Source organism: Crassostrea angulata, chromosome 3 (assembly GCF_025612915.1).
Source record: "Crassostrea angulata isolate pt1a10 chromosome 3, ASM2561291v2, whole genome shotgun sequence".
Lineage (NCBI taxonomy): Eukaryota > Metazoa > Mollusca > Bivalvia > Ostreida > Ostreidae > Magallana > Magallana angulata.
Window position 1 is genome coordinate 1,260,901 of NC_069113.1, and position 18,163 is coordinate 1,279,063.

Genomic DNA, 18,163 nt, shown 5'->3' on the forward strand with positions numbered 1-18,163 from the left:
AACATAAGAAAGCATTAAATTTTCATATTTCTCGAGAAACAAACGAAAGCATGTGAATATTTCTTTTATTTTTATAACTCTATGACCTCGATAGAGATTAGTGATTCGGAAGTTTAAATCATAAATATTTCTACTTTCGTTTCCCTTTGAGTCAGTGCAGGAAATCCAGCGTCTTGAAAAGTTCCAAAAAACTATAAAGTTTTTGAAAACTACCAGACATCTAAGGACAACAGTTGATGCTCTTTTTTTGATAACGTAAAACGTGTAATATGGACATTGATCATTGAGGTAATACACATTCAGTTTTATGATTATATTAATAGTCAAAATTCATTTTCTTCCTGTCAAGGAATTGGCAATGCCATTTTTTTTTTTATCAAACCTCTGTTTGATTTTCATTTAAAATATTACAGTATTGCTGCCAGAAAAGTTCATAGTTAGATATTTTTATAGTTCATGTGATGTTTTCTATATAAACCAAATTCATTCATGAAGACTATTGAAGTCTGGAGGGTATGAGTGGGGGGGGGGGGTAATTTATGCTCATTTTAAGCTCAGTACAACTTTATGTCTGCTGTCATCTGTTTGTCCCTCTGTATTTTATAACACTTGTCAACTTCTCCTGAACAACTAAGCCGGCAGAGTATTAATTATGTTTAATTAAACTATGCACATGCTGTTCATAACGAATTCATTTAAGCATCGATCATAGACAATTAGGGCCAGATCCAATGGGAGATATATTGTGATAAGAGAATAATGAATATAGTATGGGATGTAAAAACCTTCTCTTCACAAACCAAGTAGCAAGTATTATTGGTAATAAAACTTTTACAGCTTCTGAAAGAAGAACTGAAGATTCTGCACGAATCATGAGTCAACAACCTAGCTACCCCCCCCCCCCCCCCCCCCCTCCCAATAACAGGCATCAGGAATTTGAAGGCTCCCACACTTGGAGATTGAATTTTTTAAATTACCGTAGATGGAGGCCTTTAAAATCTTTTTCTGAAGAACTTAGAGTGTATTTTTGTATACTGTAACCTATTAAGATCAGAAATTTAAGCGGCCACAATGGGAGATCCACTTTTTTTATATAAATTAATATATTGATACAAAAACTTATTCATGTAAATTAAGAACTAGTGGGTGTAAAACACCGGTCTGTGAAATATAATGTTAAATTAAGATATTACAGAAAAGTCACTTGTTAGGAAGTAGGATGTAATGAAAACTCGATCAGTTATAAGGAAGTTACACATTTTTCCATGCCTCATATTCTATAAATGGTGTCTTACATGTATATAGAGATGGAAAAAAAGATATAATGAATTTTTAAAGTTTTAAAGAACTAAAAAATCTCTGTTCAGTTGAGTTACGAGTATTCAAGGATTTTTCAAACATGTCCCAGGAAGAAACTGCATGAGGAGAGGGTCACAATAGCGTCAGATTTATCAATACTGTATTTGAACTTTATAGAAATAAACTTGTATCTCCGGTATTTGTAAAATTTGAATGCTTGCATTCAGTTCATCATTAAAAATAAGTCTGACAAAAATTACTACATATTAATACTTTTTGTATTGTATTTTATTTTCTAAAGGACTATGTGCGGTATGGTCAAATATATGCCCCCGATTTCAACCAATGTTTAAATAGTATCGTATAAAAATGAAATCTTCATAAATCATTGTAAAGAGGATGCCTATAACTTTAATCTTGATTTTAGTCATCATTGCTCACTCGCTGTTTATCTATGACGTCACCTAAATGACCTAATTCCCGCAAATTTGCAAACAAATGAAGATATTCTCATTTTTGCCCTATATTTTGCATTCGGAAGTATAGAGCGCAGGTCTGCTCAAGTGCGATTTTAACATATGTTTTTCTTCAGATCGTTATACATATCATACTAAAAAATGGTACTTGAGCAAGCCTGCGCTCGATGTTTCCCAGTCGAAAAATCATCGGAAAACACCCATATTTTGCCACAAAACATCAATTTATCAAAATAATGCAATATTCATGACGTCATTTCTACATTATGACGTCACTGTGGTGATAACCTTTTACACCTTCATTTTCAATATGATTTTAACTATCTTTCACCTTATTTTAAAGCTCTTTCTAGAACTTTGATTTTGGAGGGCAAAAATTGCATAAAACCGCACTTAGTCCTTTAGTAGACTACTGGGGTCAAAGTTAGGTCAGAGTTGGACATTATTGCCCAGGTGAGCAATATGGCTCATAGGCCTCTTCTTTATTTCATCTGGTTTCTTTTCTCTTTTTTTCCATGAAGTTACATATAAGAGAACAACAATGTCAGGTTTTCCTGGAGGAGGTCCACCCGGGGGTTTTGGTGGTTCAAACAATGCAAGTCTGTTTGGACAAAACCCCATGGACATCTTTGGTCAAGGCGGAGGTCAGGGATTGGCTAATCTGATGGGGAACGGAGGAGGTATTGAAGCTTTTAAAAAAAAAATTAACAGTTTTAAATTTATTGTACCTTGATTGTGAACTGCAATGAAAGGCATATGTTTTAATTGTCGTAAATATAATTTTTTATATTAAATTCTGAACTAAATGCTGCGTTATGGAATCTAATGTACCGATATTTGTCAAATTTGTCAGATCCCAGTCCAGTACTATATATTTATAGATAAACCAGTAGATGATTTTTATGGTGACAAGTGAAGATATTTATGGACCAGGAAATTGTTAAAGTATAGATTTAATGTATAGAGACTACAAAGGGATTTTAAAAATTACGAATGGCAAATAATCCTTTCTGACAGACATTTAGTGTATATTTGTCAATATATTAATAAAGGACTATATATGGTTTGAGCCTAAAATGGCCCCCTAAAATGAACGTTGTCATTTTACTGTATTCTTTGTTTTATTTGTACACATATACATTTGAAGTTTTTTTATAATTTTCATTTTGAATTTAATGCCCACAATTTAAAAATATGACATCATAAAGTTTACCTTTTCCCGCCATTTTCTCATTTTTAGCATAAAACGGCTTGTTTTGAGGCAGTTTTTCTTTAAGGAAACATTGAGCGACTACTTGAACAAACAAAATATTTTCACCAAAGATGTATCTTTCCAATACTTATAAGTGACAAAAAGTTTGTTCTTGTTCAAATACTCGCTCTATATTTCCCATTCAAAAAAAGATAAGAAAAATGTCAATTTTTGGTTGATTTTGATTGAAGTTTAAAAATAGTGTCACTTCTGACGTCATATACTGCCAGTGAGTGCATATAAATCAAAGAAATAGGTGAAAAACATATTTCATGTCAACTCTATTATAAAATAACACAACAAATTAATGTACCTCAATCCTGAATCATTTTAAAAATAGCGGATTTTGGGGGGCCAAATTTGACTAATATCATATGTAGTTCTTTAATGATTAATATCTTAATAAGTCAGGATTTCTGAAGATTCTGATTTGTGAAAATAAGGAATTAATGTAACTTTTTAATGTTGTATTGTAACACCTCAAGCTAAATTTATAATTTTAACCTACAATAAAGTTTATGATAATTATTTAGAATGCATTAAAGACTTTACTTCAACAAATTGTATGAAAATAACATTTTGGAAGAGGAAGTGGAAAAAAATTATAGAAATATAGATTCTATGACATTTAGATGGTAAAGAATTTTGGCACAATCGCCATTTAAAGAAAATTGTGTTAAACATGTTCACTAGTTCACGGTTAATAATTAAAACTAATTACAAAATCATGAAAGTTTTCCTAATCTTAGTATCAGACATCATAGCACAAGTTAATCATTAAATGATTAATTCCTTAGGGCAAGGATTTCCTGGAGGCGGACTCGGGGAGATGCTTGGGGGAGGGTTCGACCCGAGTGTCCTGCAGGGAATGTCTGAGGAGGATCAGAGAGCTGTGCTGGCAGCCATGCAGGAGGGAAATGAAGGTATATGCTTTAGCCTTCTGGTAGATCCTTACACACTCCTACAAACAGCCTACCAGTAGATCCTTATCTTACAAACAGCCTACTGATATATCCTTACACACTCCTATATACAGCCTACCAGTAGATCCTTATCTTACAAACAGCCTACTGGTATATCCTTACACACTCCTATAAGCAGCATACCAGTAGATCCTTACACACTCCTATAAGCAGCATACCAGTAGATCCTTACACACTCCTATAAACAGCCTACTAATATATCCTTACACACTCCTATAAACAGCCTACCAGTAGATCCTTACACACTCCTATAAACAGCTTACCAATAAATCTTTACACACTCCTATAAACAGCTTACCAGTAGATCCTTACACACTCCTATAAACAGCTTACCAGTAGATCCTTACACACTCCTATAAGCAGCTTACAGGTATATTCTGATCTTACAAGCAGCCTACCAGTAGATCCTTTCACACTCCTATAAGCAGCCAACCGGTAGATCCTTACATACTCCTTTAAACAGCCTACCTGTAGGTCCTATCTTACAAACAGCCTAACTGTAGACTTACAAACAGCCTGACTGTAGACCTACAAACAGCCTTAAAGGAGGTCCTTGCTCACTCTTACAAACAAAGCTAGATCCTGTTAATTGCTCTGAAAAACAGCCTAACCATAGGTCCTTACTTACTCTTGCAAACAGCCTAATGGTAGGCTCTTACTCGCTCTTACAAACAGCCTAGCAGTTGATCCTTTTTTGTTGTCAAAACAGTCTTATTGTAGATCCTTACATTCTCTTACAAACATCCTAATCATAGATCATAACACTCCTACGGCTACAGGCTTACAGTAGATCCTTACATGCTCTTACAAACAGCCTAATGATAGACTCTTAAATGCACATACAAACATCCTATTGCTAGATCCTATCACTAGATCCTAACAACTCTTACAAACATTAGATCCTTACATGCTCTTAAAAACTGCGTTATTGTAGATCCTATCATACTCTTACAAACAACTTTACAGTAGATCCTTACACTCTTATACAAACAGCATAATGGTAGATCCGAGATAATATTCAATTTAAGCTTTTCAATGAGGTCAATATGTACTTTTATAGACCTGCTGATTGTATTTTGACTGAGGACAAAATCAAGATCGATGTAGGCTACTCAGGTTTATAGAAGCATCTATTGACTGATATCAAAAGGCTATAATTCTATTACATGTATCCTGATAAATCTTGAACTTTACCATGTGTATTACCCTTAAAGATATGTTACAGTTAACAATGGATAAAATTTATCATGCGTGGACGTTTATGTTGCTTGATGTCACAATACTGCACATGTCAATCCCACATCACATGACAACAATTGTCTTACTAGTATCAAATGATTCGGAGAAATACAATATATATTTTTATTTCATAGATAGAAAATATTTCTAAAAACTGGTATAACATTTCAATGAATGTTCTCTTCAGGGGGAATGCTGAATCAAGGAGGCCAACTAGGTGGTTTAGGTGGAATCATGAATCCCGGAGGTGGAGGGGGCATGCTTAATCCAGGAATGGGAGGCATTCCCGGCCTAGGAGGACAGGGTTCCATGGGATTTGGGCTAGGAAACCCCGGGGGACACCCCGGAACAAACACCTCTATGGGTGGAAGATGTAAGCACTAAATGGAATAACTATATGCCACTGTAGATGTAAAAAGAATTGTGGTTTATATGGCTTTTCGTATTTGTTCATGTGTCCTTTTAATGGTCTTTTTTTAGTCCCTGGAGGAAATTCTGAACCGAGCGCTAACCAACCAAGTAAGTTTTTGTGAATGGGTGAAGATGTTTACTAAACAGATACATGAAGTACTACAGTAGGGTTTCATTGATATTGGTGTACATCAGTTTTTATTGTTAAAGTAAAATTAGCATTTTCTAGGTAAATATATTCATGAACATTTGTTCTTATACAAATTAAATTTTCTTATTTTCATTAAATATTAAATTTTTAAGAAATTGATGTAGAAGTATTTACAGAATTTAAGTGTATTTCTTTAAAGATATCAAGCTATATGCCACTTAAGTGTTATGTGTTTTAAAACAAGCATCTTATCTGACTTTAGTCTGCATTGTTTTGAATTCATCTAGAGTGATTTAGTGTATATGAATTTACACTGTTAAACAGGTGGCCCACCTCCAACTGATGCTTTTTCTCGTGAAATCCGAGCTGAAACTGAGAAAGGTATGTCGTTATTTCTAGGACAAATAGAACAACTTGGGCTTCTCCTGTAATTGTGAACTAAGAGCATTGGATGTGTGACATTTTCGATCATCTCACAGTGACTTTGTTCTCTTTTTCTTCACTAGCGGAAGCATGCCAAGACCCTTACGCCCTTGCAGGAATGGACACTATTTTTGTCCTGGACACATCAGAAAGCATGAGAGGGGAGGGGATAAGTCAGGCCAAGGGGGCCATAGAGAGGCTCATGTCAGGTCAGATCCCTAATCTGGGTCAAGATCCTTAAAACAAAAACTCCTCAATTTGAAATTGATTGTGATACGTACTGTATACCGGTATCTGGTAATTTTCATGATGATCTAATTTTCACAATTTTAGCAGTGTCTTTTGTATTGAAATATATTAAATATACAGAAATTATATCCTGCATTAATCTATTATTATTATAGTATTATTTTCTACATGAAACTTTTCAAATCTTAAAAATGACTGATGCAAATTGAAAATCTTACGTATTTTGACCCATGTTGGCAAATGTTTTGACACGCAAAATAAACTGGATATGTGGTATATTTTTGCTTACTTGTTATTTGTGACTTTAATTAAAATGAAAAGTGTTTAGTCTGAGAATGATTTAATGTGATATTTGATTTACTTACTCTGTTATTAAACACAGAAATTGCTCTGTCTGAGATTGGTTCCTACCAATTGTAATGCCTGTATCTCTGTTGTTGTGAATAAGAAGATGGAGAGTGTTTACGATATTTTGTTGTAGAGCTTGAGAACGTCGCCATGGAGAGTGGGTTGGAGGAGAACTTGTGTCTCATCACGTGTGGCAGTGAGACCAGCGTAGTACAGCACCTGACCAACGACTACCAGCTGATCAGGCGCAGTTTAGGTGAACCAGTTTATCAATTTTTTATTGTAACAGGTTGAGGGAAATAATGATGGACAAGGCAGGGATTCGAACCTTGGTCCCCTGAATATCTAGTTAGGTGTTCTACCAGCTGAACTATGATTTGATTTGAACATATTTTTATTGTACAAAAATACAATTGGGATTGAGCACAAGTTCCGTAACTAAGATCGCCCTCTCCCAAAACCGCCCTCTCCCAGACCTTTCTGAGCTATCTAGTGCAGATGATGTAACCGGACAGACGTCACACTATCATAGATACAGAATAGAAGTAGAGGGATTTAACTTACCTTTTTAAGTTCATTAGTTTGCTCATTTATTTGTTAGTAGTATATACAAATGAAGTAAAAAGGGATTATAAAAAAAAAACTTCTGAATGTATGATTGTTCATGAAATCTCATATCCACTATCAACACAGAAAATTACAGCTTACCCAAGTTATTAAAAAACTTTTTAAAAATTATGTGTGTGTGTCTGACAATTGGAGTGCTCCATTTGTAGATCGTGTCCCAAGATATTTATGGAGCACATTTGGCCAATTTTTGATACGGTAAAAAAAAAAATACACATACCCATGAAAAAAGTGCAATTGTCATTTGAAATGGATGAAAGGAAAACTGTCCAAGATATCTTCATTGACACATTGTCATTTTTCAATCAGAAAAATTCACAAGAACGAAAAAAGATTTCTTATATAGATTTGTTATGGGGAATGTTCACATCTTTTCTCCATCTGGAAGTCACTCGGAATACCTCGGCCAATTTTTCAAATTAATCATCCTAGTCTGCTGCAATACAAAATCCCAATATACATCACATTTTTTAGCCCTGTATTGAAACATGATAAGCTAAAGGGGCCGTTTCAACTCAGAAGTCTAGGATTTTTTTCATAATTTTGAATGAACATTGTTTAAACCTCTAGGTATTTATAAATATTGAGTAATTTAGCAAAATGTGAATCGAGGATGTCTTGATATCTTGGGACAGTATAAATGGCCACAGTTGCTCTGTATTACCTAATCCTGCTGTTCTCTTACAGAGAGGGTCCAGCCCCGAGGAAGTACCCCATTACAGCGTGCTTTATCCCTGGTTGTTGCTGCACTCAAAAGAGGTAAGGAATATTAACGAGCTTGATGCTAAAAAACTGGTTTATTACATGACATATAGGGATCTGATATTACATAGTATGTATAGTCCTTTATTACATGACATAGGGATCTGATATTACATTGTACAAAGAGTTCAAATTACATGACATAGAGATCTGATATTACAGAGTGTACCGAGTTCTTTATTACATGTACTTGATACAGGGATCTGATATTACAGAGTCCTTTATTACATGACATAGGGATCTGATATTACAGAGCATACTTAGTCCTTTATTAGATGACATATAGGGATCTGATATAACAAAGTTTATATAGTCCTTTATTACATGACATATAGGGATCTAATATAACATAGTTTATTAAGTCCTTTATTACATAACATAGGGATCTGATATAACAGAGAATACAGAGTTCTTTATTAAATGTACTTGATACAGGGATCTGATATTACAGAGTCCTTTATTACATGACATAGGGATCTGATATTACAGAGTTCTTTATTACATGACATATAGGGATATGATATTACATAGTTTATATAGTCCTTCATTACATGACATAGGGATCTGATATTACATATATAGTCCTTTATTACATGACATATAGGGATCTGATATTACATAGTATGTATAGTCCTTTATTACATGACATAGGGATCTGATATTACATATATAGTATATATAGTCCTTTATTACATGACATAGGGATCTGATATTACAAAGTATAAAGAATTCTTTATTAGATGTACTTGACAAAGGGGTCTGATATTACAGAATATATAGAGTCCTTTATTACATAAGATACAGATATGATAATTATGTGATTTATTTCCAGCACAACGTGAGGTGGTTCTTAGACATGTACTAAATCCGAGGGTGATCATTCTCTCGGACGGTCATGCCACTAATCCACTAAACCTGCAAGCACAGGAATCCTCAACGGATGAAACCTCACAACAGGTCAGTACTGATTAAACATCTATTACTTAATGCGGCCCAACGTCCCCCTAATACAGCAATAAAAAAAGGTGGCACCTACAATTGCACTGGGCCCAACTATGTTCTGGGCTGTGTTAAGCTAAATTTTAAGGATCAAAAAGAGCCTACAGATAGATATCACTGAACATACATGTACATGTACTTTTAGTATGCATAAAATGATTTTTTTCCTGTAAATCATTCATAATATAATAAAGTCAGAAATGGATTTAAAAATCTATAGAAAACTGTACGATAGTTTAAACCAATCATAAATTTTATGCTCAGATTTGCATAAATTTAAAAAATTTCTCTGTGGTTATATTTTTACAATTCAAGGTGTAAATGTGTTCAGCACCCCTCCCCTAAACCTGTCTCCCTTGGCTCTGACAGCTTCAATTTTATCAAACATTATTATAAAGCAATGCTAGTTTTGACCGTCAATCAAGTACCCTCCTTTTCTTCTCAGTTCTTTTGTGTCAATCCACACTATGATATACAATATTTTAACTAAATATCAATAGAAGTACTATGATTCTATATGAATTGATAAAGTCGATCTCATAAAGGTGATGCCTGTCTCAGTGAGCCCTGTATAAATCTTTGATTACTTATGTATTTCTTGTATTCTTCTTGACATTTTGTTCTTCTGATTATTTTATATCATTTTCTGACTCTATAAATAACACTCGATTCCAGGAAACACCGGGAGTAATCGAAATGATCAAATACTTGATCACCAGCCTGTGCATGAAGTTTATATACATCCCCGTCGGAGACCCGGACAGTGTAAGTCATTATATATACTGTGTACTGTAAACCAAATTAATTCGCGTGCCAGAAATTCATAAAACCCTCGTCATTGTAAATATTTCTCAACTCAATTTAGTCCTTGCCAAATGGCTTTTATTACGACACAGACATATATTAAAGGCTTTATTGTGAATAGTAGTCTCCGCAAACAAGTCTATCTCCGGTTAATCGTGAAATAATTTCATTGTGAATTAAAGTTGGTTTGCAGTAACTTTTTCAGAATGATCGATTTCTCATTGGGCTAACATATAGATAAAGCAAATCCAGAATCAACAGTTGTAATATTTTAAGTGATTGTTGTTATGTCTATGATATTGTAAGGATAACTCTGCCTCATTAATTCACATTGACAAAGTATCACTTGCTTTTTGACTATGTACTAGTATTATATGTTATGATGATGTATTTTTGGTTCAGACATTTTCGGAAAGCCTAAGTCAAGTGGCCATGGCCCACATTGTGTTGGCAGGGGACATCGGGAGTCTGGCGTCATTCCACATGCAGCAGGTAATGTAATATGTATCATATATTGTAGACATGTTATAGACATGCATCATAAACAACAGGTAATACAGGTAACGTAATATGTATCATATAGGACAGGTTATACACATGCATCAAATACAACAGGTAATTCAGGTAACGTAATATGTATCACATAGAATAAGTTATACACATGCATCATAAACAACAGGTAATGAATATACAACACATACAGAGATAAAGGGTATATTTAAAACAAAAATGTGCAACTTGCTTTTGGTTATACAGTGAAACACGCTTATAACAAAGTGCCTGGGACAATAGATGTTGCTACGTTATTAACACTTGACTTTGACCCGTGCGTGCACGGGTTGACATTGCAAATTATATCGGACATTTACGAAATAGATACATGTACATCGACACACAGTATTATTGACACTTACTTAACCAAGCTCTAAGCCTACAATTCACTACATTTTGCTTACGGTAGTTAGAACAATCTAATTTGTCTCGGGATAGGTTTTCACCAGCTATTCACCACAGTTAAAATGCCTCCCATATAGCCATATATAATGTAGCAAAAATTGCAGAATCGCTCCGAAATGATTTTGGAGAAAATTAATGATGCTGCATCAAAAATAACAGTCAAAATATTCATAACAAATCATTTTGAGGCTGTAAATACCTTTCATCTAAAAATTTAATTTAATAATGTAGTAGCGTTTTCTTTATATATGTATAAATGAAAACTCCACGTCTCAGGTTTGATGGATTTATTATAATTTCATTATGAACCCTGTAAAAGGTCAACAATAGCGTATAAGCATTCATTATAAAATAAACATATTATATTAACACAATGACATTTTCATAGAATTATACATGAATTAATTTCTTTAAAAGTTGACAATATATACTGAGTAAATTATGCAAAAGAATCATAAGAGTTATTCCCCTTATATCAAAGTGATATACACGTTTAAATTTATATAAGAACTTGATCGTTGATAAGTTCACGTACACAATTATAAATAATAATTATATGAGTTATACAGCTCTTATGCATAATAAATATAATACATATTTCTATACATGTATACCTGATTATGGATCAGGGTTCCAATTAGGTGTATGGCCCGATTAATGGGTGAAAATACTGAATGGCCAATAGCCCTATTAATAAACATATAAAACCGATATACAAACTTCATATACATGTACTTTGATTCAATCACAGCTTAATTTGATCACTACTAAGTGAAACTCAGTATATTGCATTTAAATTACATTAAAGGTAAAAAACAGATTAATTAATGGAAAATAAAGAATTAGTATGAAAAAGAAGTCAACTTACAGTCAATGTCCTGGAGTCTTTCGTAATTAATTAATGTAAATATATATAAAGTCAAATAACCCAGGAACCAAGATTGACCTCACAACTGGCTGAAAATATTTCTCGCTCTGACTGACCAGTACAAAGAACTTGGCGGGAATCTCCCTCAACCAATGAAAATCAAGGATTTCAATAAGTCTCAGGACTTATATGAATAAGTAAAATAAAAACCAAAAGTGTTGTATGCTTTTATTAATTACGGAAAGTAATCGCGGATATTCAAACATAGGTAATCATAGATTACTAAGCTCACCGAGACGGAGCATCACCATTATGAGACATCACCTTCATAAGACCACCTTTATCATTTTATATGAAAATCATACTTTATGATCTTGGATATTCATGGATTCTGTTTTGACAAAATATCGTATATCATCTGATAAAATTTTTTTTATGATAATCATATGTTCATATGTTAATCAATACAATGATAGAAAATTAAATATTGTATCATGTCATATTTATAATATATATCATATAAAACAATAAAATACCATAATAAACAATAATGAGATATGATATTGTAATGTATGATATGACATTGTATTGTGTTATACCTTATTGTATTTGATCACATAATACAATATCATAAAATATAATACAATATAGTATTATATTACAATATCATATTACATAAAACATCATAACATTGAAACATATTATATTGTATAATATAGTATGATATTGTATTGAATGACACTGAAACATATTTGATACATTATATGATATTATATCATATAATACAATATAATTTGATTCCAACATTGTATCTTATCAAATGATACAATATTATGTGATAAAGCAAAATATTATAAAATACATTATTATATTATACATATTGTATCATATGACACAATAATATATATTACAATATCATATAATACAATTTCATGTGATAAGATAATATATCATATAAACCAATATCATGTCATACAATATCGTATGATACAATATTATATAATATTACAATATCATATAATACAATTTCATTTGATATAATTCTATATTACTGAAACCAATATCATATTATACAATATTGTATGATACAATATTATAGAATATACAATATTGTATCCTAGGATACAATATAATATTTTGCAATATCTTATGTAATTGTATCATGTGATAAAATAATTAATTAAAAATACAATATAATATTATACAATATTGTATCATAATATACAATACTATACATAACAGTATCTTGATACAATATCATATCATAAAATATCCAAAAAATTGATACAATATCATATCGTATTGTATAACTTTTTATAATATATCATATGATATCATATTGTATCATATCAAACAATGTTGTTTCATATCATACAATACTATATCATAGGAATCATGTTATATCATTTATCAACAAACACATCTATCTATCGAGATGGTTTGAGTGAGGTAGGAGATTTCTTTAGCATCCTTGATAATGGAGATCAGGCTCTGCATATAAAGCAACCTCTGCATTTAATTTATAATAAAGTTAAATCAACTATGCAAGCTATCATCTATAAAACATGTGACCTGTTCCAAAAAACTAAACCTCATCCAGCATCCGAAACCTATGGCTCAGATTCAGCATTCAAGCCCATCAGGTGCATTGGTATCATAACACGCATCATCCATGCAAGTTTGGTGAAGTTTGGACCAGTAATAACTAAGATATCATCATCAGAGGGCACTAGCAATAAAACCTTAACTTCCTCCAGCATCCGCAACCTATGGCTCAGATTCAGCATCCATGCCTGTCAGGTGCATCTGTATCATAAGACACACCATCCATTCAAGTTTGGTTAAGTTAGGACCTGTAATAACTAAGATTTATTTTTTAGCATCCTTGATAATGGAGATCAAGCTCTGCACCTGAAGCTACCTCTGCGATTCATTCATATTACAGTTAAATCAACTATGCAAGTTTGATATAGTACTATCATCTATTAAACATGTGACCTGTTCCTAAAAACTTAACTTTATCCAGCATCCGAAACCAGACTCAGCATTCAAGCCTGTCAGGTGCATCAGTATCATAAGACACACCATCCATGGAAGTCTGGTGAAGTAAGGACAAGTAATAACTAAGATATCATCATCAGAGGGCATCTGTTTCAAAAACTTTATTTAACCAGCTCTTAAAACCTTAACCTCCTCCAGCATCTGAAACCTATTGCTCAGATTCAGCATTCAAGCTTGTCAGGTGCATCAGTATCATACGACGCACCATCCATACAAGTTTGGTGAAGTAAGGACCAGTAGTAACTAAGATATAATCATCAGAGGGCACCTGCAACAAAAACTTTAACCAGCTCTAAAAACCTTAACCTCTTCCAGCATCCGAAACCTATTGCTCAGATTCAGCATTCAAGCTTGTCAGGTGCATCAGTATCATAAGACGCATCATCCACACAAGTTTGGTGAAGTTAGGACCAGTAGTAACTTAGATATTGCTATCAATGGGCACCCACAACAAAAACTTTAACCTGCTCCAAAAACCTTAACCTCCTCCAGCATCCGAAACCTATAGCTCAGATTCAGCACTCAAGCCTGTCTGGTGCATCAGTATCATAAGGCACACCATCCATGCAAGTTTGGTGATGTACGGACCAGCAGTAACTAAGATATTGCTATCAAAGGGCACCTGCAACAAAAACTTTAACCTGGTCCAACAACCTTAACCTCCTCCAGCATCTGAAATTTAGGACCCAGATTCAGCATCCAAGTCTTTCAAGTCCATAAGTAGGCCCAGATGCATCACCCATGCAAGTTTGGTGAAGATAGGACAAGTAATAGCTTAGATACAGGACCTGCAACAAAAACTTTAACCAGGTCCGGACGCCGACGCCGACGCCGACGCCACCGCCAACGCCGACGCCGAGGGTATAGCATAAGCTCTCCTTGACTTCGTCTCGGTGAGCTAAAAACGCGAATTGTAGAAATTATTGGTTTCATTTGATATTTAATCATTTAAATAAAAACAAATTAAAAAAATAACACACTACCACAATATCAATGAAGAATTCAACACTTTTTCACCAACATTTTTACTCCCTTCATATTTACACACCATGCTGACTTTCGGAACTCTCATGATTTTTTATATTAAATGCGCTGAGTTAGATTTTTGGAATTTTTCTCCTGAACAGAATATACATGTATAGCAAATTTTCAATGAAAATTTACACGTATTTGTATTATCGTTTCTGAGTTTATCCATGCAAATGTGATATTGTGGAAACATAAACTAAAGAGCATCCCGTGATTTAGCATGAATCTTAAGCGCATGCGCAAGATTGTAAAATCCAAAAAATCCAGATGATTTCCGGATTTTTTAAAGGGATTTTCATTGATTATTAATAAGCGAAGCTTGATTAAGAAAAAATAAAAACAAATTGGTAATTTTCAAGTACCAATGATATATAAAATATATAAAACAAAAGACAGTACTCTTCCGATTTCTCAGTATTAAAGCCCAAAAATTCGAGTCTATTATTTTGATATAGTAGTATAGATAATTCATTATATCCGCGAGCTTCACAATGTGTTTAAAATACATGGGGAATTTAAATAACTACGTGTCAATTCACTGTAAGTGTGTTTGCCATAAGCATGTTTTACTGTCTCAGCACCAGTACAATATGTACTCCATATAACACTGATGAGGAGTAATCAACTATTTCACTATTCCCACGACCAGTACAATATGTACTCCATATAACAATGATGCTGAGTAATCAACTATTTCATTATTCTTTAGATCTGATATCTATCATCTTTTAAATTATTTTACTGTAATCAGTTTTACATAATTTTATGTACGGTATTTGTTTTACATAATACTTTGTCCGTTGTAACATTCAGTAATTCATTTCATGCAGGTGTAATATCAACATGTATCTTTCTGTGTCAAATTCAGTTTCTATGATTAATCTTAGTAAAACTTATAATTGATATCTATAAATTCATATTTGTATGGCAAAACCTGTATATTACTGTTAAAGGGGTAAACTTGATCTGTTATCCAATTAACTTACCCACATATTAAAACTATGGGACCTTTCGTCCTTGCTTTGTTTATTAGAGTCCTTGTATTATGAATATACTTTATACAGAAAGTGACGGCACAGGTCAAAGAGAATCAGAAGAAAGGTGAATCCATCACCAAGTTGACGGTCAAGGCCACAGGTCGATCGCAGTTCCCCTCCCTGAAGGACAGAGATGTAGTATGTTGTCCTCCATTGTGTTTTAATTCATCAAGTAGCACTGGGCTGCGTTTTACAAAAGAACTTAAGACTTACGACCAAAATAATGAATGCTTATTAATAAGAGACTAATCAATGACTTATTCTTATGGTCGGAAAATATAATTATGGGAACTGAAATATGTGTAAACAAATAGTTTTACTGTGGTTTCATCGATATTCGTTGAATTCCAATTTTCGTGGATTTCGTTGTTTAGTTGATCCATGAAATTAAATGTTCATTGAAATGCAATTTCTATTAACATTTTGTATTGATAGGGTCATTGGCCACCAATTTACGTATCCTTGAAACTGTGATTTTCAATTTATCCACAAAAATTGATACCCTTGAATAATTATGAAACCACAGTATGTCAATTATGTTTTTTAAAGATCATTTTATGAGACTGTAAATATTTACGACTTTGTCTTAAGTTATTTTGTAAAATGCAGCCCAGATGTCTTTCTTTCCACTATCTTTAAGTAAGCTCAAGCCGACATTATTAATAAGACATTCATGAATTGTTCCGGTAAATCTGATGCTTTCAGAATGCCGTCATGGTGCTGATTACTGAACCGAGCGCTCCAAAGGAGTTTGTGTTCCGGTACCCCTGGCCAGGCGTGTCGGTGCAGTCCATTGTGGGGAGTCCTGGATTCATCCTACAGGTAATCAGGATTAATTCATCCTACAGGTAATCCGAATTAAGCCATCCTACAGGTAATCAGGATTTAGTCATCCTACAGGTAATCAGAATAAACTCATCCTACAGGTAATCAGAATTTAGTCATCCTACAGGTAATCAGGATTACTAAGTGTATATCTTGTCAAAACTTCAGTCTTTTTAAAGGTAAATTTGGGACCTGTAGTATCTTGCTATACTCGTAATTTATTTCTGAATGATTTGTATTGAAAATTCTGAAAAGTGTAGGGAATTTGTAATATACATTATTTGATATATTAGAAGACCTAATTTCTGAATTAGATTTATTTATTTCTTCAGAGTATAAAATTAACATTTTACAATTATTGCTGTTTTTAAGGTCAGTATGATGATTTAGCTACATGTACCTGAAAAGTACAATATTCAACAAGCATCTTTGTCTTCGGCTTAGCAAATAATGCTAAGATGTACTGGTAATGTCTTGATATTTGGGTTTGATTACAGGGAGGAATCGACGGTGCTTCTTTACCCGGGGGATTTCCTGAAATAACAGGGAATGGTGGGGGTATTCCTCAAGACTGGCCGCCCCGGGATACTAACTCAATGCCGTTCCAACTCCCAGGTCAGATGAGGGGGCCGGACGGTCCCGAGGCTCAGGGCGAGGAAGCAGAGGAAATCACACAGGAGAAAATCAATGAGCTTCTAGAGAAGTATGGGGGTGGGCCGCCAAAGAAGGACAACCTCCCGATCCCTCTCAGACCGGGGGTCAGAGTCGCCACCGGACCAAACTGGATGTGGAGGATGAATGGGGTGGAAGAAAATGAACAAGGTATCTAGGTCAAGGTCATTGGACGGGTTTCGAGATCTCATGGTTGTCATGTATGGAAAACAATGTTGTTTCTTTTCTGATCATGAGGCACAGCAATAATTGAGTGTAGAAAATTGTAAACAAAGAAAAGTCTGCTTCTTCCGTTGAACTTTACCTTTCACTCAGTTACATCAATAATATGAGTTTGACCTATTATAAGAAATGTCTTTACTCTACACGGTTACTTTAGCTTAAGTTGATGGTGTGGAATATGATCAATGTTTGTGGTGTACAGGGACCGTGGTGGAATCTCGCCCCGATGAAGAGAACCCCACCGGCGAGTTTGACGGTTGGATTCGGGTCAAGTGGGACAATGGAGTGGAGGAGGATTACAGATTTGGCCTGGATTACGAGTTTGACATCGAACCACTGAAAGGGGGGATGGATGCTGTGGAGTGGCCTCCAGGAAAAGGTCAGGCTTGCTTATTGGGATCAAGGGTCAGCTGTCAGGGGGAGGGGGTTGTTCTACAGTGATTTGTGTGTTGTTAGTTTTGATTCATAG

The 18,163-nt window shown here is 34.0% G+C and overlaps 1 protein-coding gene across 2 annotated transcripts in view; it reads left to right on the plus strand.

Moving 5' to 3' along the window:
• Positions 1 to 134: 134 nt before the first annotated feature.
• LOC128176351 (uncharacterized) overlaps positions 135 to 18,163 on the plus strand; it is a 36,171-nt gene continuing 18,142 nt past the window's right edge. The window contains exons 1-16 of one of the 2 annotated variants that reach the window (XM_052842610.1): positions 135 to 288; positions 2,297 to 2,455; positions 3,825 to 3,950; positions 5,437 to 5,622; positions 5,730 to 5,768; positions 6,136 to 6,192; positions 6,318 to 6,443; positions 6,965 to 7,087; positions 8,146 to 8,217; positions 9,053 to 9,177; positions 9,895 to 9,984; positions 10,426 to 10,515; positions 16,003 to 16,113; positions 16,681 to 16,797; positions 17,298 to 17,622; positions 17,897 to 18,073. In XM_052842610.1, the coding sequence (XP_052698570.1) occupies positions 2,317 to 2,455; positions 3,825 to 3,950; positions 5,437 to 5,622; positions 5,730 to 5,768; positions 6,136 to 6,192; positions 6,318 to 6,443; positions 6,965 to 7,087; positions 8,146 to 8,217; positions 9,053 to 9,177; positions 9,895 to 9,984; positions 10,426 to 10,515; positions 16,003 to 16,113; positions 16,681 to 16,797; positions 17,298 to 17,622; positions 17,897 to 18,073 (1,903 nt within the window). In that variant the 5' untranslated portion in view covers positions 135 to 288; positions 2,297 to 2,316. The remainder of the gene's footprint in view (positions 289 to 2,296; positions 2,456 to 3,824; positions 3,951 to 5,436; positions 5,623 to 5,729; positions 5,769 to 6,135; positions 6,193 to 6,317; positions 6,444 to 6,964; positions 7,088 to 8,145; positions 8,218 to 9,052; positions 9,178 to 9,894; positions 9,985 to 10,425; positions 10,516 to 16,002; positions 16,114 to 16,680; positions 16,798 to 17,297; positions 17,623 to 17,896; positions 18,074 to 18,163) is intronic. The other variant, XM_052842609.1, reaches the window with a different exon arrangement.